This window comes from Rhinolophus sinicus, linkage group LG01 (genome assembly GCF_036562045.2).
Source record: "Rhinolophus sinicus isolate RSC01 linkage group LG01, ASM3656204v1, whole genome shotgun sequence".
Lineage (NCBI taxonomy): Eukaryota > Metazoa > Chordata > Mammalia > Chiroptera > Rhinolophidae > Rhinolophus > Rhinolophus sinicus.
Window position 1 is genome coordinate 207,045,289 of NC_133751.1, and position 24,614 is coordinate 207,069,902.

At 41.2% G+C, this 24,614-nt stretch overlaps 1 protein-coding gene and 1 long non-coding RNA gene across 8 annotated transcripts in view; one reads left to right on the forward strand and one right to left on the reverse strand.

Annotated features, from left to right (window-relative positions):
- Positions 1–15,998, forward strand: part of RBM44 (RNA binding motif protein 44) — a 32,803-nt gene extending 16,805 nt beyond the window's left edge. For 5 of the 6 annotated variants that reach the window (XM_074315849.1, XM_074315853.1, XM_074315854.1 and 2 more), the window contains 7 exons: positions 360–488; positions 2,700–2,782; positions 2,889–2,962; positions 3,820–4,108; positions 8,357–8,502; positions 8,640–8,784; positions 15,521–15,998. In XM_074315849.1, coding sequence (XP_074171950.1) covers positions 360–488; positions 2,700–2,782; positions 2,889–2,962; positions 3,820–4,108; positions 8,357–8,502; positions 8,640–8,763 — 845 coding nt within the window. In that variant the 3' untranslated portion in view covers positions 8,764–8,784; positions 15,521–15,998. The remainder of the gene's footprint in view (positions 1–359; positions 489–2,699; positions 2,783–2,888; positions 2,963–3,819; positions 4,109–8,356; positions 8,503–8,639; positions 8,785–15,520) is intronic. The other variant, XM_074315855.1, reaches the window with a different exon arrangement.
- Positions 474–24,505, reverse strand: LOC109452164 (uncharacterized). Of its 2 annotated transcripts, XR_012490498.1 has the most exons (4): positions 24,366–24,505; positions 24,066–24,217; positions 11,439–11,487; positions 8,805–9,887 (listed from the first exon to the last, which is right to left on the reverse strand). It is a non-coding gene; the product is annotated as an uncharacterized LOC109452164 (long non-coding RNA). The 2 variants fall into 2 exon arrangements; XR_002138105.2 differs by lacking the exons at positions 8,805–9,887; positions 11,439–11,487 and adding an exon at positions 474–612.
- Positions 24,506–24,614: the final 109 nt, after the last annotated feature.

Here is a 24,614-nt window from a genome sequence, read left to right on the forward strand (position 1 = left end):
TGCAGTATTGCTTATTTCCTTCTTAAAGACATTCACTGTTTGTGTAGACAGGTAAGTCTCTTCTTTGATAAAGGATAATTTAAAAGTCAGATAAGTAAGGCTAGGAATCAGTGTTAATTAAAGGAAAACTGGAAACAGATCACTCAGACTGAAAAGTACTTTTTATTCAGGGACTGCTGAACATCACTTCTCAGAGTCTTTATACTTAGGTCTCTTGTTTCCCTAGTATCTATTTTTACATTTATACATAAAACTAGTAATTGTCATCATACTGATTCATCCTGAGAAGCTTTTTTGATAACTTCTCAGAGGGGTGAGCATTATACACAATCCATGGCTGCTTGTGTTCACTTTCTCAGGCTGCAAAAGCTATCAAGAAATCAGCGAAGACTGGTTTGACGCTAAAGAGAACCTGACAGGAGCGGACTTCTCAGGAACACAAGGAAGCCAAATCGGACAAGGTGGAGGGGATCCGAAGGTTCCACTAGGTTGGTTCTTAACAATTTACTGAGAAATCCTGACGGAGCTTCTGTGTACAATAGTGCTTCCTGTCTTCTGTGTTACTCTGGGAGACTGAGCTGCTGTAATATTTTATTCCTGTTTGTGGCTTTCCTTTATAAATACAAAAAATGAGAAAATTAGCCATTTGGAGGTCAATTTTTTAAAGAGTAAATCAGTTTAAAATGTTCATTTCTCTTTCAGAAAACTGTCTGCTAAAAGCTTAGCTGCAGGGTTTTGTTAGCAGGCTGAGGTACAGCACCCTCTGGGCTGCCCGAGGCGCGTACTCCCTCGGGACGCAGCGCCGTCTCCTCCAGGCCGCGGGCAGTAGGCACGGCCAGCTGTGCGGTACACGCTGAACCCAGCGTGCTTCCCAGTTCCCATCGGGCAGCCAGGACCCTCTGTCAAACTGGTGTTGCACATGAAAACTGCTTTCCCTCACTCGAATGGTTTAGTCGTTTCAGGAATGTCTTCATCTTTTTGTTTATCACAGTTGGAATTTCCTCTAGTATCTGTGATTGTCACCCTTCTGTTGTTTCTAATAGTATGCTACTTTCCTCTATTTTTTCGTATATACTTAAGTGGATTTTTCTTTTATTTTACATAATAGCAATGGTTTTATATTTTTTCCTGCTTGTGTAAATAATGCTTATTAATACATTAAAGTAAAATATAAAAGTATAAAAAAATTAAAATTACCTAAAGTCTCTCTAACCTGCAATAATCACTATTAATATTCTTTACCATTCTTTTATGTATTTTATGTATATATTTAACACATATACAGTTTAAAATAAATGGCATTATGTCATCTAGTCTATTGTAACTACTTTCTTTTTCCTTGCATTTTTCTCCCTATCACTTATCACCTACTGTGTATTTTGCTTACTTGATATATTGACTGCCTTCCCACACTCACATAGTAAGTAGCTCATTGCAGTCAGGGATTTTGGTGTGTTTTGTTCACTGCCTGTCCCAAGCCAGGTACAGTGCTCCGCACGTGGGGTATTCAGGAGGTGTATTGTATTGAACTGGTGCAAGGTGAGGGGACAGGAGAATGTCTGTCTCCTGATTCCTTCTCACTGGCTTCTCCTTTTATACTGTAGCTCTTTGTGCCCTCCTCTCCCTAATGGAAAAATATAAATTATAAAGATAAATAATTAGTTTCACTATTGTCTCTGCAGATTATAAACCAAAGAGATAATGATAAGCAAGTTAGATGAAGTAGGTTAATGAAGGTTCTGTCTGAAGGCCAGCACTGCCACTTACTAGATTTGTGACCTCCTAGAAGATGGAAATGATGGCAGCTGTACCTCACGGGGTGGTGTTGAGTGTTCCAAGACATGATGTATATAAAGTGCTTGGCGTATTGCCTGGACTATGGGGAGCACTGTTTATTATTATTATTATTAGTCAGTAAAAAAATTATAAATATCCCATTGTTATACAAAAATTGTAAAACATGTAAATAAAAGCTTTAAGAATTCATTTAACAAATATGTATTGTGTACCCCCTCTCTGTGCCAGTTATGGGTTTTGATAGTAACGTGAAAGAATGTTAATTCAGTGAATCCTTTTTTATTTCAGACAAGGTTCTATTCAAAGTAGAGACTGTGAAAATGCAGTCTTTTTCTCAAACAAGAAAAAATATATAATCCTAATATTTGTGATTTCTGAAATAGTGCTATCTAAATTACCCCCCCCCCTTTTCTTATGTGCCATTACCATTACTGTAAAGCTATATACCAGCTACCAGCTGTTGGTATTTGTCTGATTTAAAGGTTTCCTTGGTGTGATTTTCCCCAGCAAAGGAATGTACATAAGAGAGACCTGGCCAGCATTAATGGGGGACCGGGGGGATCCTGTGCTTATCCAGCATCTTAGCCAGCACTTCTCTGAACAAGAAACAGATGGAAGACACTTTCTCAGTTATGATGTAATTCATTACTCTGTTTAGATGTTATTGATCCATTTCTGAGCTACAGGAGACTTAATATCAACCAGTCTGACCTCTTTATTTTTAAAACGATACGATTAAGGCCCAGAAATCTTCAATCTTAAAACTATTCCAGGCTCTTGGTCTTCAGTCTAGTGCTGCTATTTGCTAATGGAAAATAAAATATTTAACAATTTTCACACTTTCTTTTAAAAATATTCATACAGTAATGGTCATCTGCTGTTGTGTATTGTTTTTCTACAAGCAGAGAAAGAGAGTGTTGAACCCTCACAAAGAGATAAATGTTACTTGATACACGTCGGCAGTCTCTGCCCTTCAGTGTCCGAGGTATGCGAGGCTGTACTTTTTGAGCTTTGTTTTCAGATCTATTAAGTGTTTGTATTTTGATTTCTCGGTTTTTCATACCTTTCACAAACTTTTATTTCTCTTTGAGGCTGATTTAAGATCTCATTTCCAGAAATACCAAGTTGCTGAAATTTCCATTTATGATTCTTCTAGTAATTACAGGTATGTTTTCCAAATTCAATAAATGTGCATTTCCTAGGTGTCCGCTGTGTGCCAAAGGTTCTGCACTAGACATCCACCAAGTGGTGATACCTCGGGCCATTCCCACTGGGCTTTCCTGGTCTAGCAGAGGGACACACAGTAACACAGAGCTGCACCCGTTAATTGGTGCTGTTCTTCATCAGACCCTTCTTTATTATACTTTTTAGCTTGTTACTAATGATATATAGGAGAGTTACTGATTTTTGTGCACTTTATCTTATTTCATAGGGCGGTAGTTACATTGGTTAAGAGAATGGGCTCTACAGCCCGATGGCTTGGGTTCAGTTCCCAGCTCCATCAATAACTTGCTGAATAAATCTGGGCAAATTACTTACCATTTCAGTACCTCAGGTTCTACCCATAACATAAGGTTAATAATACCTGTACCTTCATAGCATTGCTGTGAAACCTTATTGGTTAAATGAGTGAAGCAGTAGGAATGAAGCCTGGCATGTAGCAGGTGCTTGGAAAATTTTATTTTTATTATTTTTATTGTAATTCTTAGTTGATGCTTTTATATTTTTTAGGTAGATAGCTATATCACCTACATATACTCATATGTCTGTTGCTACTTTCTGTTTTGTGACATTGTCAGAACATGCAGAAGTATCAAATAATAATGACAATAGCTCAATGGAAATACCTTTACTGTTTTAGCACTAAAAATGATAGCTGTTTATTTCAGATATTAAAATCTTTATCAATAAGAAAGGACCCTCTTTGTAGTTGGGTTTGAAATTTATTAAAAATAGGTGTTTAATTTTGTCTTAAATGGATCACTTAAAATCACATACTGTTTTTCTGCTTTTATATTTTAGATATGCATCTCTTGCTTTTAAAAAAAACAGTGATGCAAAGATGGCTGTGAAAGAAATGAATGGGATAGAAATAAACGGAAAATCAGTAAATGTGCAGCTTGTTAAAACTCCTGGAGAATATACTTCACCACTTTCCTCCAAAAGTGGACATAGAGTTAGTTTGAATAATTTGGCGAAAAGGACCAGCAAAGAGATCAACTCCGCTTCCTCCATTTCTAGATTGCCCAGAACTCGGCCGAGGCAGCTGGGATCTGAGCAAGACAGTGAGTTTTTCCATTTGGGCCAGAAGGTTAGTTTTCTTGATAGAGCCCTTAAATGGTTTTTGTATATGCAGTGTTGCAATAACTAGCTTTGGAGAACAAATAAGTCTCAAATCAGCAACCTGGCGGTGGGAATGAAAACGTTCATCTGAATGTGTTTAACCTTGGATCCACCTGGTCCGTGTTGGTACAACTCCAGCTGCTCCCGGAGGAAAATGTAGATCTTTGCAGGCCCAGCTCCAGAAAACGCATTTCCTTTTCACTTTAACCAGGTGCTCTGCCAGTGCCTTACCTCGCAGTCTTTTTGTCTCTATTCTTGGACATGCTTTTTATCACAGCTAACCTTATCTCGTAATTGTCAAAGCCGTCAACTGCAGTCATTTTATTATGTATGCCCTGTCACTCGCGGCAGCCTGCGGGGTCTCTAGTCCCGCTCCCCACATAACTCAGGATATGGTGGGGCCAAAAAGGAACACCCACGGAGCCATAGGTAGGGGAGTCATACCACTATATTCTTGCTGGCGGCTGGGTTGGAGACACAGGAAACAGGAGCCACAAGATCCGCAACCCGCCGTCCACTTGTCTCTGCCAACCACCCTCACTTGCTAACTGCAATCCACGCTTGCTAACTCAGCCACCATCTTCTTGCTATCCGCAATCCACACTCCACCGCGCCATGCCACTACACCACCACCTTTCTAGCTTGGCTACGGCAGTTATATCAGTGGCTAATGGCTAACCGATAACAGCCAATGGCCAACTCGTCCCAGTTGATGGCCATCTACTACCCGAGCCAGCACCTTTCCACGTGAGGCCGAGAGCCTGGAAACTGCTCTCTGGGGCTCTGTTCCCACATGCCCTCATCTTTATCTCACTGAGGTCTTAAACACCACGGGGAAAGTGACAAAGTTGCCTTGTTAACTTTTCTCTCATGGCTCCACAGGCATTCCACCAGTTTTTTAAACATTGACGTGCAGTGAAATTCATTCTTTTTGGTGTCTGTGTGTTTACAAAAATGCATACAGGCATGTAACTGCCAATCACGATACAGAACAGCCCCTCATTCTAAAACACACTGTTGTGCTCTGCTCTGTTTCCTGTTCTTAGAATTTGTGTTTTCCAGAATGTCATATGAATGGAATACTAGCATGTAGCCTTATTACTCTGGTTTCTTTTCCTTACCTTAATGCATTTGAGCTCAATTCATGTTGTATGTATCGGCAGTTCGTTCCTATCCATACTTTGACCATTTTTATTGGGTTATTTTCTTATTACTGTATTTTGAGAGCTTTTTATATTCTGAATGTAAACTCTTGATCAGATAGATTTGTGAGTTGCAAATACTATTTCCTAGCCTGTACTTTGTCTTTTCATTTTAATGGTATCTTTGTCAGGGGTGTTTTTAATTTTGATGAAGTACCATTTATCAGTTTTTTCTTTTTTAACTTGTGCTCTTAGAATTGTAGCTAAGAAATCCATTGTCACAGAGATTTTGAGTGAATTTTTATGTAATGTGTGGGAATGAATTGAGTTGGGGTTTTTTTTTCTTCTTGTGTTTGTTTTTGTTTTACATAAGGAATTGTTCCAGCATGATTGTTAAAAAGACTATCCTATCTCTATTGAAGTATCTTTGCACCTTTGTCAAAGATCCGTTGACCATATCTGTGTAGGTCTGTTTCTAGACTGTTCTCGTCTATCAGTCTGTTTGTCTCTCCATCAATATTACATTATCTTGATGATTCAAGCTTCATAGTAAGTCTTGAAATCTGGTAGAATGAGTCCTCCCGCTTTTTTCTTTTGCAAATTTTTTTGGCTTTTCTGTTCTCTTTGTCTTTCTGTATAAATTTTATAATTCAACTTGTCAATGTCTACCAAAAAAATCCCACTTGGTTTTTACCAGGATTATTTTGAATCTATAGATCAGAGCAAATCCCTTTTTAATAAATGGATGAACAAATAGATATTTGTTGAATAAGAGAAAGGGATCTCTTCTAGCCTTTATCCCATCTGTCCCATCACTCCTGCTTGGAGTTACCCCATCCCTTTTCTGTGCCTTCCGTGACTCCATTTCCACTCGCAGACCTCTCTCTACTTACACTCAGGCACAGCTCTTCCTCATCCTGGCAAGGTTTGCACTTGACTTTCGTTCTTTTGAAGCTGCCATCCCTATTTGTCCTGTTTTTACTGCTCAGCTTCCCAAACAAGTAGTTGATGTCTAATGTCTGGATGTCTTTGTTTCTCTTCTTCATCCTAATAATCTTACTTTAGTCTCTTAAAATGTTAACTGCTATCTCTGTTGTCACTAGTGACTTTTTGTTGGTCTTTCCCTCATCTCCCTTCTGTCTGACCGTCTGGCCTGTCTGATGCTCGATCATCCTCTTGAAACTGTTCTCCTTTCATCTCAGCGAAACTTCATGTTTAGGATGAGGTTTGCTTGGTACACAACCTCAATCCACTCTAGGAAAGAAGGAAACAAAGTACACTTGGGGGCCCTCCACGGGGCCTGAACTGGAGACTAGCGAGCTGTGGCTCCCCGCTCCTCTCTCAGGTTTGGTTTCTTGCCTCTGCACCCCGGTGTGTGCTATTCTTCTGCCTCTCTTTGCACACTGGCGCTCTCTGTGTGCTCATGGCTTTCTCTTCCTCCCTCCGTTTGGCTTTCTTTTGCTTAATTCTAACTGCACAGTGTTTTTTCAGTTCAAGCTCTTGTTATTTGACTCGTTTGCTCTGTGTTCCTGTTCCTCATCTGCAGACAGGGACCCTAGCTGGCCCAGCCTGTGACTCTGGAGCTCATCGGTTCAGGTGCCAGCACTCGTGCTCCCGTCAGCTGGGGCAGTGGGCCCTATCGTGGCCGAGGGAAGGCTGTTGGTGTAAATGGGGCACCATGGCTGGGGGGCACAGGCTCCCATTACCAGCTTCCTTAAACTGTTCTCTCAAGTTCTTTTACCTTTCCAGCAATTTCTTGTCGCCTTTCTTTTTCTCTGATTCTCAACATTTATTCATTATGTTTATTCATTTAGAGGCAGAACAGTGATAGGTAAAGAACAATACAATGTAATGTGGCTCTGCTACCTACTCGTCACATGGCGGAGGGTCTTCGTAAACGTTGGTCTGAGCTTCCTTGTCTTAATATGGGGATAGTAGTTCTGACCTCACAACTGTTGTGAGGTTTAAATGAGTTAACACAGAAAAATTCTTACAACGGTGCCTGGCATAGAATGTACTCAATAAATAGTAGCTGTCATTGTTGGTTACCAGTAATTTGGTTCTTTCGTGGAAATCTCATCCTCTCTGTGGTTTTAACTATCACTTAAGCTATTATAGCTCAAACTTTTATTTATTTAACAAATATTACATACCAATTGTGTACACTATTCTAGGCACTGGGAAAGCAGCAGTGAACAAAACAGACAAAACTCGGAGCTCTTAGAGAGCTTAAATCTAGTGAAGGAGACAAAGCAATAGCAAATAAGTAAAACCGATCATATTTTGATGTGACAGATCTAATGTTTTATATATCTTATCCTGATTTTTAATAGGCTTTAAAACCTCAGCTCTTCCTTTATTGAGCTTTTATGAGTGGTTTCATACAATTTATAACCTACTTGCCTGGTTGATAGTAATTAATTGATCATTATAATTTTGTCTTTTCAATTGAATTATAAGATCCATAAGTGGAGGGGATTCTGTTTTCTATCACTAGTTTCTGCCCCCTTTACCTCCCAGCATGTAGTACAGTTTTGGGCATATAGTTTGTGTTCATTACCTAGTTAGTAAATTAGAGGTATTTATAACTACCATGTAGACCAGGCTTTCTCTGTCAGAATTAAGCCTTCATACCCTGAGCCTAAGATGTGTATTGTATGTAATGAATTAACCTCTCTCCTGTCTATCTGGAGCAGAACTGGTTACATCCTATCTTTGGGGTGTTGAGAAAATAGTTAACGTCATTTGTGTCCTGTGGCTCAGATGAGGAATACCGGCTGAGAAAGTTTCTTTAGACGTAGCCTCATGTACTTGATCACTGCTATAAGAAAACGTGTTTGCCATTTTTGTAATACATGGCCCTGAACACAGCACAAGTAAATCTACTTGGTATAAATAATCCCAAATCAAAATAAATTTCTTAGGTCTTATTTTACAATTTGAATTAATATTGTAATTACTATTTTAATTTTACTATTGTACTATAATTTTAAAATTTATTTTAGTTGAATAAGCTGGATTGTCTCTGCATAATAGGTACTGAGTTTTAAAAGTCTTTTACAATGCTTACTTAGTGTGTCAAGAAGAATTACAAACAGATTGAATCTACTAAATCATTACCTGATACACCTGTTCGATTCATACCTCCAAATACATTGAATCTGCGTAGCTTTACCAAGATCATTAAGAGACTGGCAGAATTACATCCAGAAGTTAGCAGGTAATGACCACAATTATATTTTAACTGGTTATAAAATTTTTATGTAGAACTATAGTTCAATTCACTAACTTAGCCATCTTTGGAGTACGTTAACTTTGGAAAGGACAAATGCTCATGTATGTTTTCCTTTTGCACAGAGACCGTATTATAGATGCTCTTCAGGAAGTAAGAATAAATCATAAAGGTTTTCTGAATGGCTTATCTATTAATACTATTGTGGAAATGACTTCATCTGTTTTGAAAAACTCTGCTTCCAGTTAGGAATAAAAGAAGCAGTAGGAGGTAAGTCAATCATATCTTTTATATTTAACTGGTACTTTAAAACTTAAGCTATTGATTTCATTTTTTCCAAATAAAAAAAGTTTTATTTTAAAATAAAATAAAAATATTATAAAATTTAAAAATAGACGTACTGTATTAGTTCATTGTTAATGCAAATCTAGTTACCCACAAACTAAGGGACTTGAGCAGCGTTTATCTCCTAGTTTGCAGATCAGGATTCAGAGGTGGTTAGCGGGGTGGTTTTGGCCTTGGGCCTCATGCTGTCGCAGTGAAGAAGCTGCCTGGGCCTTAGTCATCAGGAGGCTCTACTGAGTCTGGAGGCTCTGCTTCTAAGGTGGGTCATTCCCATGGCTGCTGGCGAGAAGCCTCGAACTCAGCACACGGGCCTTTCCCTGGGGCTGCACCGTGGCAGCGGCTTCCCCAGGGCAGGAGATACCAGGGAGAGCAAGATGGAAGCTGCCTCAGGAGTCACACTCCCCTGTCAGTGCTGTGTTCCATTAGATGTAGTCACTCTGACGTGCACACTCAACAGGAGAGGAATGAAGCCCCACCTCCTGAAGAAAAGTGTACTGAAAATACGTGTGTATACTTTTAAACTACCACACACAAACTCCGAATCCCTTTATACAAAATAGTGGATGGGGACTTGTTTCCAGGCACAGCTGTCTGGGTGATTAAAGCTGACTTTCCACGGAGAACAGCTGGAAAAGCTGAAGAAATGTAAAGAACATTGGCTTGAAGGCACTGGAAAGCTACCAAGATAATAATGACTGACTGGGCCACATACAGAGAAGATGAGTCTGAGGGAAATTGGGCCATCGTTTGGGCCCACTTTCCCCTGCTATTAATTGCAGAGGGACACTAGGAGTTGAAGCCACCCTTCTGATAGCATTGAAGCGGGGCAGTGGCCTCAGTGAACTCTCCGCAGTGGGGTTGGGACCCCCAACAGGCTGTACTCTAGGAATTCCTTCGAACCAGAAATAGGTAGTTCGTCAGAGGGACTGTAGCTCAGCTTCAGAAGTTCTTCCTGGGTTGGATGGAGGTGATCTGGACTTACGAGTGCTGCCCTGCCTGCACCTAGGGGAAACGCAGGTCAGAAGTCTCTGGAAGAAAGTAATATCATTTTAGGCCTCAGTAGTTTCACTAACACTTTGACACTTACTATTTCTTTTGTAAATAAGAGTGTACAATCAAAAATAACTAATCGGAAATGAAATAAGACCAAAGAAATGAAAAGTAGTATCAACGCTAAATAATAGCAACTACCCACAGGGACTCCAAGCTATTTACGTTATCGGACACACTTTAAAAAGTATATGTGTATGTATATATGAAAGATTGTTTGCAAAAATGACCATAATTGTTCCCTCCCTGTATCCATGCCCCTTGCAATGTGACTTAGAAGCTCCCCCCATCAAGAAGTAGAGTCTGTTTTCCCACGCCCTTGAATCTGGGTGGCCTTTTTCTTTGACAAGTCCTGCCATTTCCAAGCTTAGTCCAAGAGGTCTTGATTGCTCGCTCTTGGAAATTTGCTGCAGCCACATGAAGAAGTCCAGATAGCAATCTAGAGGACAGCAGACTAGATGGAGGATAGCCAAGGCATTCCAGCTGACAGCCAACTGTCCCTAAACACATGACAGAACAGCATGGATCAGCAGAGCAACCACCCACCCTCGCATCTGTCCATAGATGCATGACTAAGCCCAGCCAAGACGACAGGAGTCACCCAAGGGAGGCCAACCCGTTGCTCACTGGCAAAAAGGTGGTCGTCATTTTAAGCTACTTAGTTTTGAAGGTGATAAGTTGCACAGCAAAAGCTAACTGATTCAGATGTATTATGTTCAAGGAGACAAAAGAAAGGATTGAGAATTTCACTATAGAGCTGAAAATATTTTAAAAATGGAAATTTCATTAATGAAAAATAGAATAACTTAATAACTCAGTAGGTTCTACACCATATTAGATAAATAGTTGAAGTGAGAATTAGAAAGATAGATCAGAAAAAAACTATGGAATGAAACCTAGAGAGATAAAAGGAAAACAAAAGGTAAGAGACATAAAGATATAGTGAGAAGGTCTAATTATTTGTGCAACTGGAGTTTTTAACAAAAGGGAGAAAATAGAGCATGTACAATATTTGAAAAAATTATGGCTAGAATATATTTTAAACGATGAAGAACATCAAGCCGTAAATGGAATAAAGCCACTCAAATCCCAAGCAGGAAAAAATGAAAAGACCTCAGTACGTCAGAGAAAAAGTGCTTGAAAAATCAGCGCCAAAAAAATCAATAAAGCAGTGACGGGGGAAAAATCTACTTTAAGTGTACAACAATTATGTTGACCTCTGATTTTTCACAGAACCTATCAAATAATTCTACATACTTAGGATTCTATACTCAGGAAAACAACCTTCAGGAATAAATGTGAAATAAATGTATTTTTACTTAAAAACTAAGATAATTTGTTAGTTAGAAGGAGACCCACTGTAAAGAAAATACTAAAAGAATGTTCTCTAGGAAGAAGAAAAGTGATTTTAGATGAAAGTTCAGAGACTCAAAAGAAATGAAGATCAGAATGTGGTATCAATACTGAGGCTATAAAACAGGAATAATGGTATTTTATAGGGTCTCATGTAATTAAAATATATGACATACCATGTTTCCCCGGAAATAAGACCCGGCCGGACCATCAGCTCTAATGCGTCTTTTGGAGCAAAAAAAAAAAAAGACAACAAGAGAAAAGATAGATAAATTAGACTTCATTAGAATTAACTTTTGTGCATCACAGAACATTGTCAACCGAGTGAAAAGGCAACCCATAGAATGGGAGACAATATTTGTAAATCATCTACTGTGTTTCACCGAAAATAAGACCAGGTCTTATATTAAATTTTACTCCAAAAGACTCATTAGGGCTTATGTTCAGGGGATGTCCTCCTGAAAAATCATGCTAGGGCTTATTTTCCAGTTAGGTCGTATTTTCAGGGAAACATGGTATCTGATAAGGGTTAATATCCAGAATATATAAAGAACACCTACAACTGAACAACAAAAACAACTCATTTAAAAATTGGCAAAGAATTTGAGTAGACATTTTTCCAAAGAAGATACGCAAATGGCCAATAAGTACATGAAAATGAGCTCATTATCATTCATCGTTAGGGAAATACAATCAAAACTGCAATGAGATACCACCACTTCACACCCACTAGGATGACTATTACAAAAACAAAATAATTGTTGGTTACGATGTGGAGAAATTGGAAACTGCATTGCTGGTGGGAATGTAAAATAGTGTCGCTGCTGTGGAAAACGGTATGGCAGTTTGTCACATTAAACAGAATTATCATATGATCTAGCAATTCTACTTCTGGGTATAGAAGAACTGAAAAAGCAGGAACTTAAACGGATATTTATACACCCATATTCATAGCAGCATTATTCACAAGAAGCATCTATCGAGTTAATGGATAAAATTGATCTATACATAAAATGGAATATTTGGCCTTGAGAAGGAATGAAATTCTGACTCAACGCTACATCATGGATGAACCTTGAAGACTTTATAGCAAATGAAACAAGCCAGTCACAGGAGGACAAATACTGTATGATTCCACTTATACGAAGTACCTGGTGTAGTCAGATTCACAGAGACAGAAAGTAGAATGGTGGGTGCCAGGGGCTGGGGAGGGAAAATGGGGGGGGGGGCAGTTAATGGGTAAGAATTTCACTTTAGGAAGATGAAAGCATCCTGGAGATTGATGGTGGTGATGATTGGAGAACAATATTATGTATATTTTACCAGAATTTTTAAAAGCATATAATTCCAATGATAATCTAGGAGGAGAGGGAATGGAGTAATAGAAAATCGTACAAAAGTCGGTAGCAAAGGAGAGTAAAAGGACACAGAACAGGCAGGACCAATAGGAAGTACTCAGTAAGATGATGAAAACCCAGTTATGTCAATAATTCCATATAAATGTGAATGAACTAAATATTCCTATAAAAGACTAAGATTGTCTGATTGGGTTTTTAAAATCCAACTGTATAGTGTCTCTAGAGACATATCTAAAAAACATTAGTCTATCAAAAGATAAAAGGATGAAAAAAGTCATGCTATATTAGTATTAGACAAAGTGGACGTGAAAGCAGTAAAATTACTGACAAAGAAATATTCAATTTACCAGGAATAAATAACAATTCCAAATTAGTATGCATCAAATAAAACACCTTTCAAATATAGAAAGCAAATATTTCCAAAACTACCAGGAAAAATGGGAAAAATTATAATGGGACATTTTAACATACCTCTCTAACTGATAGAAGAAGCAAACAAAAAACAGTAATGATATAGAAGGTTTGAACAATCCAAATAACAAACTTATTGGACATTATATAGAACATAATGCATGCAATAACGTCAAGTCTCTTGAGGTCACCTGAAATATTTACAAAGTTGGGCCATGTTCCAGACCATAAAATACGAGTAAGTCTCAATAAATATTAAAGACTGGAAAAAGAATGTGTTGTCTGGCTACAATTCAAATAACTTAGAAATCAATAATGAAAAAATAAGTTGGAAATCCCCAGTTTTGGAAATAAATGTCTAAACCAGCAACTGAAAGAAGAAATCATGTAATGAATATGAGAACATAAGTTTTAGTGGATGATAATAAAACTCCTCCACCTCAGAACTCGAGGAATGCAGTTAGAGCTGTGTACATTGAAATGGATAGTTATAAATGCCCATGTCATAAAAGAAAAATGATTGAAAATTAATGAACGAAGTATAACGCAAGAAGTTAGGAGAATAGGGGCGGCCGGATGGCTCAGGTGGTTAGAGCGCGAGCTCTCAACAGCAAGGTCACCAGTTCAATTCCCGCATAGGATGGTGGGCTGCACCCCCTGCAACTAAAGACTGAAAATGGCAACTGGACTTGGAGCTGAGCTTCACCCTCCACAACTAAATTGAAGGACAACGACTTGGAGCTGATGGGCCCTGGAGAAACACACTGTTCCCCAATATTCACCAGTAAAATTTATTTTTAAAAAAAAAGTATAAAACAAGGAAAATAACCCACAGGAAGTATAATAATGGAAATACAGAAGTGTGGCAACTAATGAAATAAGAACAAGCACGTAATAGGAAGGATCAACAAAGCCAGAAGTTGGTTTTTGAAGACATAATAAAATGTATAAACCCCTGATAAAGCTGATTAAGCAAAAAAAAGTGAAAAGGCACAAATAACCAAGGTAAAGAATTTTTTTCAGAAAAGATGTATCACTACAGATCTTACAGACTTTGAAAATAAAAGTGCATTGTGAATGACTTGAATACATTTAAATTTAATTTTTAGACAACTGGGCAACTTCCTAGCCAAATTCAACTTAACAGAAACACACTAGAAGATATAGAAAATCTTACTAGGGTTGCATTTATTAAAGAAATTAAATCATAACTAAAACCCTTCCCACAAAATAAAATCAGATGGCTCTATTGATGAATTACCCCAAACATTTAAGGAGGAAGGAATATCAGCCTTAAAGTCTTCCAGAGAAATCGGTATAGTCATGACACCAAAAACAAAGACATTATAAGAATGGAAAATAATAGACCAATCTCGTGAATATGGGTACGGTACCAGAATTCCTTTAAAAAATAGAAGCAAACTAAATCCAACAATTTAAAAAAATACATTATGGCCAAAATGACTATTCCTGGAACTGAAGGTTCATTTTACATTTGAAAATCAATGTAGTTTACCATATGAATAAAGAATAAAGGAGAAAAATTGTCCATGAGTATTTATCCCTGGCCCCAAGGAGCTTACATTCCAGAGAGGAGAAGGAAACAAATCAAGAAGATAACTTCAAATAGTGACGCATTTGACAGTGAAAATAAAGCAGAGCAATGGGCTAGAAAATAACTGGGGGTGGGGCCGTACTTAAACTAAGGCAGCGTTTGTGGGGAGATTGCACATGAATATAACACTTCCTCAAGGGTGCATAGTAGAGCTTCCTTTTCAGATTCACTTCCCAGGGTCATGTGTGTCTTAAGAGTAATAATTTTCATGTAATAGATATTCATAAGGCAACCAGTATTCATGAGTCTGCCTTTATGATACTAGCTTCGTAGTGAATGAAGTAGCTTTAACATCTCACCTCAGTGATTTTCTGTTCAAGACATTGCCACGTTGTTACCATGATGATAATCCAGTTCTCTCTGTTGAAACAGTCTGAATAGTTCTCTGTGTATTTAATATCTGGGGGCCTGTTTCTGTTCCTGATCTAGTAGTGGGATTTAGTGGTACGCTTAGTCGGGGGATAGAATTTAGTAGTAAATGAGTACATATGATATGTACAGAGGGTGCCAAAAAAATGTGTACACATTTTAAGAGAGGAAAACTGTATTAAAATTGTAATACTCAATATATACCAATTACAAAAGATGAATACAGGTCACATTTGACTTCTGCAAAGACAAGAGGTGCTCAAAGTGGTTACCATCAGCATCCAGACACTTCTGATTACTGCGAACTACTGCTTGAGCAACATTGACCAAAGTGTCCACTTGTACACATTTTTTGGCACCCTCGGTGTATGATAAATGAGTTCCGTGACGACTGCTTTGGTAGTAGAGTGTACTGATAACTAGCTATATGCTCTGCTGACATAATGGATTTCGCATCATCAGCACATTTCATTGTTGATTTCTCCCTTCTTTTCTTGACCTGTAGAATTTCTTTGGAAAGCATTCCCTCCTGCAGATAACGTTCTCCAGCACTTAGGACAAACTGATAGCAAGATGGTGTCGTTCAATAGGCCGGATAAATGGGTCTGGCTGTTTCTGGTATTCCACTTATGCCCTCCTGTAAAACCTAGCAACTCTTATTTCTACAGTATTAAGATCTTCTCTATATAAAATTGAAAAATACGTTTAATGTTTATAAACTTTATATTTCAAACTTGTTACTTAGAGACTTCAAGCTGTATATTTTGGATCAGAAAAATGGTCATGTCCATTTAAAAAACCTTTGTTAAATCAGTTTTTTTAAATATTAAAAGAAGGTTTATTATTTGTTTCGGAGTTCATTAAATGATTTCTCTACATAAAAAAATGTAATCTATCTACCTGAAGTTCCTGTATGGGTTCAGTTTTCAGTTATTTTAAGACTCTAATAACAGAAGAATAAACTGAATCTATAAATACACCAACGTTTTGGAATGTGTATTTTTAACTTTCCAAGATAATTCAATTACTGCTGATACATTTAGTGCATTTTTATGACTTCATTAAAAAACATTTAGATGTATTTTCCCTGTTTTCAACAAGAAGAGTTCACCCGTGTGTGTGTTTTGGTAAAGTACTTACATTTAAGTGGTCACCAAATTGCTTACATTCGTTTAGTAATAAGTCCTATTATTTCAGGTTGGAGTGTAAATTGGAACAATTTTCAAAGCCCAATTTTATGCCTTATAACATGAATTTTTAAAATTTCTTTTTTAAAGTAACATACTGTTTAAAGATACAGTTTTACTAATACTGTATTTCCCTGAAAATAAGACCTAACCAGACCATCAGCTCTAATGTGTCTTTTGGAGCAAAAATTAATATAAGACCCAGTCTTATATTATACTTTATTATATTATATAAGACCTGGTATTATATTATTATTATGTTATATTATATTATACCCGCTCTTATATTAAAATAAGACTGGATCTTATATTAATTTTTGCTCCAAAAGACGTGTTAGAGCTGATGGTCCGGCTAGGTCTTATTTTCGGGGAAACACAGTAGTAAGGTGAACATTTTAAATATGCATTTCATTTGAATGTTTAAAATGTTCCAGTATTTAGCTCATATCATTTGATTAAAAGTTACCTATTTAACATTTATGTTTGATGTATTTACATTTAATAAAGGCAGAGTCTTTAGTACCACTGTAAAGTTAATACTCTGCAGGTTTGGTGACATTTCCAAGTATAAGTTAACCTACCAGTGTTTATGTGGAATATACATGGATGGTAACGCTACACATCAAACTACAGGATTTCACATTTTTCCTTTTTTATGGGACTTTTTGTTTTATTTCATATACTACTTTGTCTCCAGTTATTACCAGATCCACTCCTAATGTCTATCAGGAATTGGGTTCTACAATATAAAAAGAAAAATTAAAAGAACCCTATTAAGTGAAACTTCAGAATCATTGGTTTGGGTCATATATCAAATTAGTAGATCCTAGATTTCTCCCCACATGTTACATCACATGGCATTTATATTAAAAGGCTGCATTCAGAGTTGGCGCTGAGTAAAGCGGAAACAGGGACTAGACGTTATTTCCAATGTCCGAGCAGCATGAGAAGCACACCTCTAGTCGCTTGTTTCTAAAAGGAGTTGTTGAAGTGCAATTCCCTCTGAGACTACCAGAGACCAGTTACTGCATTCAATTTGGGGAAAATATAGAAAGGGTCGTTTGAAATTATAACATTCTGGTTTTTTGAAATAAAGACGTCCTCGTCATAAACTAAAGGTAAAGATCAGGCAACTTTTGTGATCAAAGCCTTTCAGGCAGGACCAGTAAATTGGTCACTAATTAAGCTTCCTAAGTTAAATGTAGAAACTGAAGCAATTCATGAATCTCTTGGAACCACAAGTAAAAAAAACATTATCTTATTCTCAAAAATCTCTAATTTGACATTAATTATATAAAATTCTTACAGAATTTTAAAAACTGGTCAAATTATTCCAAGTTTCCAAATGTCTTCAATTAGCAAAGTTTCAGATAATTTTAACGTACTTACATTGTTTTTCTCTCATAGTGTATTATTGGGACACCAAAGGGCACGTTAGCTATATCAACTAGAACATATAGATAATTACTATGTTTAGAGATAACCAGAGACCTGGAACATTACATACCCTAAGACAATCACAAAAAAGTGGGAGTAAAGCTTCCCAGTTGGCTCTGCCTGGTGCCAATGTTAATTCTGGTCAAAGGAGATAAGACGCGTAACCGAGAAGCTCCGGATAACAGGATAGTTCCCTTTCAAAGTGACGCAGGTAGCTCTCCACCCAGGTTCTGTACATGCTGACTTTACAGCTTTTTCACTATTGAGCATTGTGACTTACTAGCAAGTGTCTGCCTGTCACATGGTAAGATGTCTAATAAGTGTTAGCTCTTGTGGTCACAGAATAATGGCCCTGCAAGCTGTCCTGTCATCCCTGCAACCTGTGGGTGTGTCGTGTGCAAAAGGTTGCTAATCAGCTGAAACCTTGAAATAGAAAGATGCTGCTGGATTCGCTGGGGGGCAGAAGAGACAACCTGAGAAGTGGCATTTCGAGATGGACTCTACCCTCTGTTCCCGGCTTTGAAAATGGAGGAAGGAATAAGGATGGCCTGTAGAAGCTGGAAAAAGCAAGGAGCAAATTGTCCGCTAGAGCCACCAGAAAGAGTGCAGCCGTGCCGACGTCTTGATTTTAGCCTAGTACAACTCGCATCAGACTACTGCCCTCCAGAATGTAAGGTAATACATTTGTGTTGTTTAAGCCTCCACATTTGTGGGAATGTATTACATCAGCAATAGAAAACTGATACAGCATACTTGCTATCTCGAGAAAACTGTCAGGAACAGTGTAGGATAGTTTACAGGGTCTCTCTGTATCTTTTCCCGTTATGTATGAGCTATGAGTGTTGTATAAACCCCAGCTCCTAGTATTTGCATAGAACTACATCTTACCGTGTTTCCCCAAAAATAAGACCTAGCAGGACCATCAGCTCTAATGCGTCTTTTGGAGCAAAACTTAATGTAAGACCCAGTATAATATAATTAATGTAATACCGGGTCTTATGTTAATTTTTGCTCCAAAAGACACATGAGCCCTGATGGTTTGGCTGGGTCTGATTTTCGGGAAGACATGGTCACATCATGACAGTTATGATTAATAGTAAAGTATCCTGACAGGTCTGAGAATGTCATTATTTATATTATGGACATTGATTGCTATAAATGACTGCTCTCGCTGCTAGGAAGCCGAGAACCAAACTGGGGGCTCATTTCTAATGCTGTATTGGAAGGCACACTCTGAAGCCAGATTTTCTGGGTTCAGATTCCTGCTCCAACTTTGTTAGCTGAGGTTAGCCTTGGACAAGTTATGTCATTTCTTGCAATGTGCCTCCGTGGTCTGGTGTGTAAGGTGCAGGTAAGAGAAGTGTCCGCTGCCACGCACGGAGTGAATTGAGGCATTTGCCCCGGACCCCGCAGGCCGTGAGCTGCTGCGTCTTTGGTATGCTGACCGACTCGTGGTGTGGCCTGCAGGAGAAAGGGGGAAATGAACCTACATATGTAGTTGCCAGCTTGTAAAATCAAGTGCAGCTGGCTCAAAAGGCTTCCGATGTCTCTGTCTCTGTCTGTCTCCGTGGCACACGCACACGCACACACGCTGTCCCAGTAATGAGGCTGGTTTGTGTTCACTAAGAACTTGTGGGAAACAGTTACAGGCAGTGTTCAGATGACGTGTGTGGGATACAACTGTGGAACTCTTTAGTTAGCAATCATTCTAGACTTACAGAAAATTGCAAAAATAGTACAAAGACTTCATGTGTGCCCTTCCTCCAGGTTCCCCTGATGTAAACAATTTACATAACCATAGTACAATTATAAAAACCAGGAAATTGACATCGGTGCAACACTGCTGGCCACGGGTCTTAGTCCAGTTTCACTCGTTTTCCCCCAATGTTCATTTCTGTTCCAGGACCCAACCTGCATGTAGTAATTGTGTCCTCTTCGTCCCCGCTAGTCAGTGACAGTTCCTAAGTACTGTCTTTCATGATGTTGACATTTTTGATGAGAATTGATTGGCTGTGTTGTAGAATGCTTCTTGATTTTCATTTATGAACTGTTTTCTCCTGATTCGGTTGAGATTCTGTGTTTCTTGATATGACTGCGACAGCAGTGATGTGTCCTCAGCACATCGTGTCTGGGGAATGTGACATGTCTCTCATGGTGTTACATTTCTTTCATCACTCGGTTGAAGTGGCCTCTGCTGGGTTTCTCCACGTACAGTTACTGTTTTTCCTTTGTAGCTGAGCAATACCTTGGATGTATGCAAACAGCTGCTTCTCCTAAAACTTGCTTTCTGGTTTAGGCCTCCATTAGCAAATCTTGCCTAAAACAACTATTCTTGTAGTGTTTGTCTAATGACGATTTTGTATGTCTCTTCATTCCTTTATTAGCCTTTCCCTGTAAGAAAAAGCTGTCTCTTCTCCCTGTTCATTTGTTCATTTATTTATGTCAGTATGGACGCATTGATGTTTATTTTATTCTGTGAGTTAAAATACAATACTGCCATTGCTTTTGTCTCTCAGGTCATTCCAGCTTTAGCCATTGGGAACTCCTTCACGTTGGGTTGTGTCTTTTTGAAAATCGCCATCCTTTTTCAAGTACTTGCTCTATTTTCTGACATCACAGGATATTTTAGGCTTATCTTGTACCTTCCATGCCAATCCCTGGAATCTGTCCCTCCTCCAACAGGCTGTTTCCTGTCGTTAGAGAATAGTTTAGAAACCCAGGCCTGGTCAGTAGATGTGCTCTTCACGGTGGGCGTTGGTGGTGGGCCCTCTGGGCAGACAGCTAGGAGATGTGTCTGTCACCTGTGCATACAGACACACCCATGTGTACTGGCTCCAGCCTGGTGTTACACCGTCATTCCAGCACTGCTAAGCCACAGCCCAGGCAGAGACATCCACTCGCTGGGGGGTAGCGTTTGCCCGTGGCTCTTCTGTCTTCAGCCTCAGTGTACAGTCAGAATATCTCCTAAATTGACTAGGCTGTGTCTTTTATTCCTCACCTCTTCAGTGTAGCTACATCGCGCATTGGTGTAAAAGTCTTCAGTTGGTGGGGGTTCTTCAGTTCACATGTGCAAGCCCACCTGGTTTTCCGCAGTCGCTCTGGAGAAACTTGACTTTTACTAATTTCTAGGGTATTGGGACATTTTTAAATGATTTTCATATGTAGGATGTTCCGAATCACTCTTTCTGGTGATTGTTCCACGTCGCCCATAGGCCCCTTTACCAGCCCCCCACCGCTGTCCTGTCCCCCAGTTCCTCTCAGTCTGCCTTTGCTCGTCGCCAAGGTGGGCTGGATGCGTGTGGATGGGTGTGAGCTCGCGCCAGCATTTGGTGGTTGCCCTTTTACTCCGTAATTTTGCAGTTATAAAATTCGCCAGGTGATGAGCTGAAGGCATAGTTTTGTGTAGAATTCACTTTTCACTCCTTTTTGTTTGATTGATTTTGGAGAGGGCATTCTGGGAAGTAGGAAGCTATGCAACTGACATTCCCCTGAGCCACTTGCAAGTCCCAAGTGTTTTGGGTTTTATAGCAAAACCCCTTGGGGGATTTGCAAAAAAACAGGAGTTGGTGATGCTGGATGCTCCTGAGATGCTGCTGCTTTCGTTTCGCATTTACCAACAGTTGGGCTGTGCAAACAAGTCCCAGAGCTGAGTGGTTACCCCTTACAGACCTGTGTGGACCCACTACTTCAGCATTGACCGGGACCGAAGTGTAACCTCTCAACTGCCAGCCTGGTGGTGGGAGGCACCAGCAAAACCTTCCCTTTGTATCAGCAAATTATTGAAAAACTGTCTGTAGAACACTTGATGTTTTTTCTTTCAGTGCTTACAGATGTTTGCTGGTCGTCACCTGGTTTGCGTTGTTTCCCACGAGGGTTCTCCTTTCACCTTCATCTTTGTTCCTCTGTATGTAATGTGCTTTTCCCCCTCTGGCAGCTTCTAAGGTTGGTTACTGGGTTTAAGCAATTTGACTGTGATGTGCCTTTTTTTTCCTTCATGTGTCTTGTGCGTGGGGTGTACTGATATTCGGAACTCAGAGGTTTATGGCCGGGTGTTTGCACAGCAGTTCACACGTTTCTGTCTTCCAGGACTCCGGTTGCACATGTATCCGGCCACTTGAGTTGTCTTGTAGTTCTCTGGCACTTTGTTCTTTTACTGTGTTCTGCCTTTGGGAATCGTTTGATCTTGTCAGGTCTCACTTTGAAGCCTTATTAGGCAGCCCGGGGCCAGGCTTTATCATTTTCCCGCCTACAAGGCAGTGCCCTTCTAACTGCTCTGCCCAGGGTCGTGCTCTCCAGGTTTTCCCACTACACGGTGGGACCTGGGGCTGCCCCGCCTGAGCTCACAGGCCTGTTCCCACCTGCTCCTTTCCCGTGGTTCTTGTCCCCGCCTCAGCTCGTGCCCTCTGTGCAGGCGTGGATCGCGTGAGGCTGGGACTTGAGGAAGTCCCTGTGGGCTTCTCCGTGTGGCTCTTTCCCCTCAGCCCTGCCAGCTCCAGATGCCTCGGCTTCCCTCAACTCCAGGAAACCCCAGACTCTGTTGGGGTTCCCACCTGCCCAAGCAAGCATAGGGCTCCCCTCACTTGTTTCCCTACCTTCAGGGGTCCCTGTCCTGCAGTGCCTGTGGCCTGCGGCCCAGTGTGACAATTGTTGTTTCATCTGTTTTGTCCGGTTTTTTTAGTGTCAGGGGTGAGGGTAAATCCAGCCCTGACGCCTTCATCCCGGGTGGAGGCAGAAGTCTAAAGTTAAGGCAGGCTTTGTAGTGTTGTTGTGCCCTTGCTGAACTCTCTGTTTCTTCAGCCCTGCTGTGCGTGCAGTAAAGCACTGGCCATTTCTCTCCTCTCCCATTGTTCAACCCCATCCCGCCTGGGCGAGGAATGTTTCTCCGAGCTACCTGTTACTACTCAGCAATACAGATGCATTGGACAGAACCTGGCGGGCTAAGTGGTCAGCTCTGTGATCCGGGCCGTAGCTGCAGGGGCAAGTGTTAGAGTTCGCCTCACTCCCTGCCTTTGCAGAAGGGGAACCCATAGTTATGACTGGGGCATCTCTTACCCAGACCCAGGGTGCAGATATGAAAACTAGTAGGCCAGAAAGCACCACAGTGTGCACACCCCACACACACACTTTGGCATTCCCAAGAGAAGCAGGAACTTAAAGCACAAGAACTTGAGAAATACCCTTTGTCTTGTTAGAGGCACATGTCTGTTGGGGGCGGGGGGAGGTGAGAAAATGGGGAGGAGAAATGGCAAGGGGCTTCCCCTACCCCAGCCTCGCCTCCGGTTGCACTTGAGCTTCAAACAGAAAACGTTGCAGGTGGCTGCCGCTGAGCCCGATGACAAATGTACAGGAGTACCAGGTGCCTTGAGTGGTGAAGAAAGGGCCCAGCTCTAGGGCGGTGCAGAGAGGGCCAGAGCCAGGAGTGGGAGGGCGGTCGGGTTGCGGGTGGAGGGCGAGTCTGAGCAGCACTCAGGGGCGTGTTCTCCCTCCCAGGGCTGGGCTGGGGCCCTCTCATCTGCCCAGGAGGCATGATCCCCGCCTGTAGTCCCTGAGCCTCCTCCCCCACCCAGCCTGCGATACTTCTTACACTTAGATGAGCCATGCACCACGCCCCGTGTGTGGTTCCTGATTCACGGCGTTCACCTCACTGAGATTTGGGGAGGTTGCCCCACTAGATTCAGCAACCGAAGGGCAGGGCCTGCATCGTCTGCCTAGCACGGTAAGGACTCCAGTGTCTGCTAACTGAATAAAGTGGGAGGCCAGCCCACCCGACGGGGTGTGTCCTGCTGAGGTTCAGGAAGAGGGGCTGATCAGGTGAAGAGAGCATGTGCTGTCCCCCACCATCTGACACAGACCCCTCACTCCCAGGACACCTGGAGCCCTCCCAGCCTGTGTCAGCTGCCTCCTGTTCTCTAAATTGACAGCAGGTGGCTCTGTTCCCTTTCATTTAGCACAGACAAGGGCTCAGTCCATACAAACTGACCACAGATTGTGCGCTAGGCACTGTCCTTTTCTGCCTCAAAGGGGATGTGACCACGCACGAACGGGCAGTGGTTGATTCGTACGCATGTGCATAAATGGACTCTGTTGCCCAGAGTTCTCCTTGGAACAGGTCACAAGAAGGAACCATTGCAAGGAGAGGCAGCCACAGGCCGGCTCAGCTGCCCTGGGCTGATGCCTGGCAAGTTTATGTCTCAGGAAACCTCCTCCTCCTCCAGGCTTTCCAGGGCCCTGTCACCCCCGGGAGCCCTTCTCTGATCACTATAAAAGAATACCCCAAGCTTCCTGTTCCCTGCCCTTATCAGTCTCCACACTCGCCAGCCACCACCTCCCAAGGCAAGTCTAACGCTGTCAGCTTTCTACATAAGCTGAGTCAAAACTTGATCCAACGGCCTCGCGACCTCCCTGCTTCTCCTGACCCATCCTTACCAGCCAGTCCATCTGGGCCACCTTTCACTTCCGCCATCCCTTATGTCCTGCGTTTACTCCAGTTCCTCATTGGGCCCGTGTGTCCTGTTCTGACTGCCGAGTCTCCCAAGCAGCGAGCTTGTTTGTCCCCACGGGATACCCAGTGTCTGCACCTTGTGGGGGAGGGGAAGCAGAAGCGCGGTCTTGGCCTTCTGTACACCCCACAGCCCCCCCATGCAGGCCCCCGGCAGGAGTGGCCAGAACCTACGGAGCCGGTGGTGCCCGGGTGGAGACCCAGGTCCCCTGTCTAGAAGACCATACCTAGTTTTTAACTTGTCCATTTGGCGAACATTTCAGGAGCGCCTGTGCGTGGGTCGCGGGGCTCGGGCCCCCGCCCTGAGCCTGAGGGGGCAGCTGCGGGGGAGGGTTCCGCAGACTCCGCGCGCTGCTCACCCTGAGGCGCAACCCTCTCGGGCCCGGGCCGCGCTTCCGCACACTGTCCCGGCGTCTCGCGTGGGTTGGGTCGCGTGGCTGATTCAGCCTCCTCCCGGCGCGGCGGGCGGCAGGTGC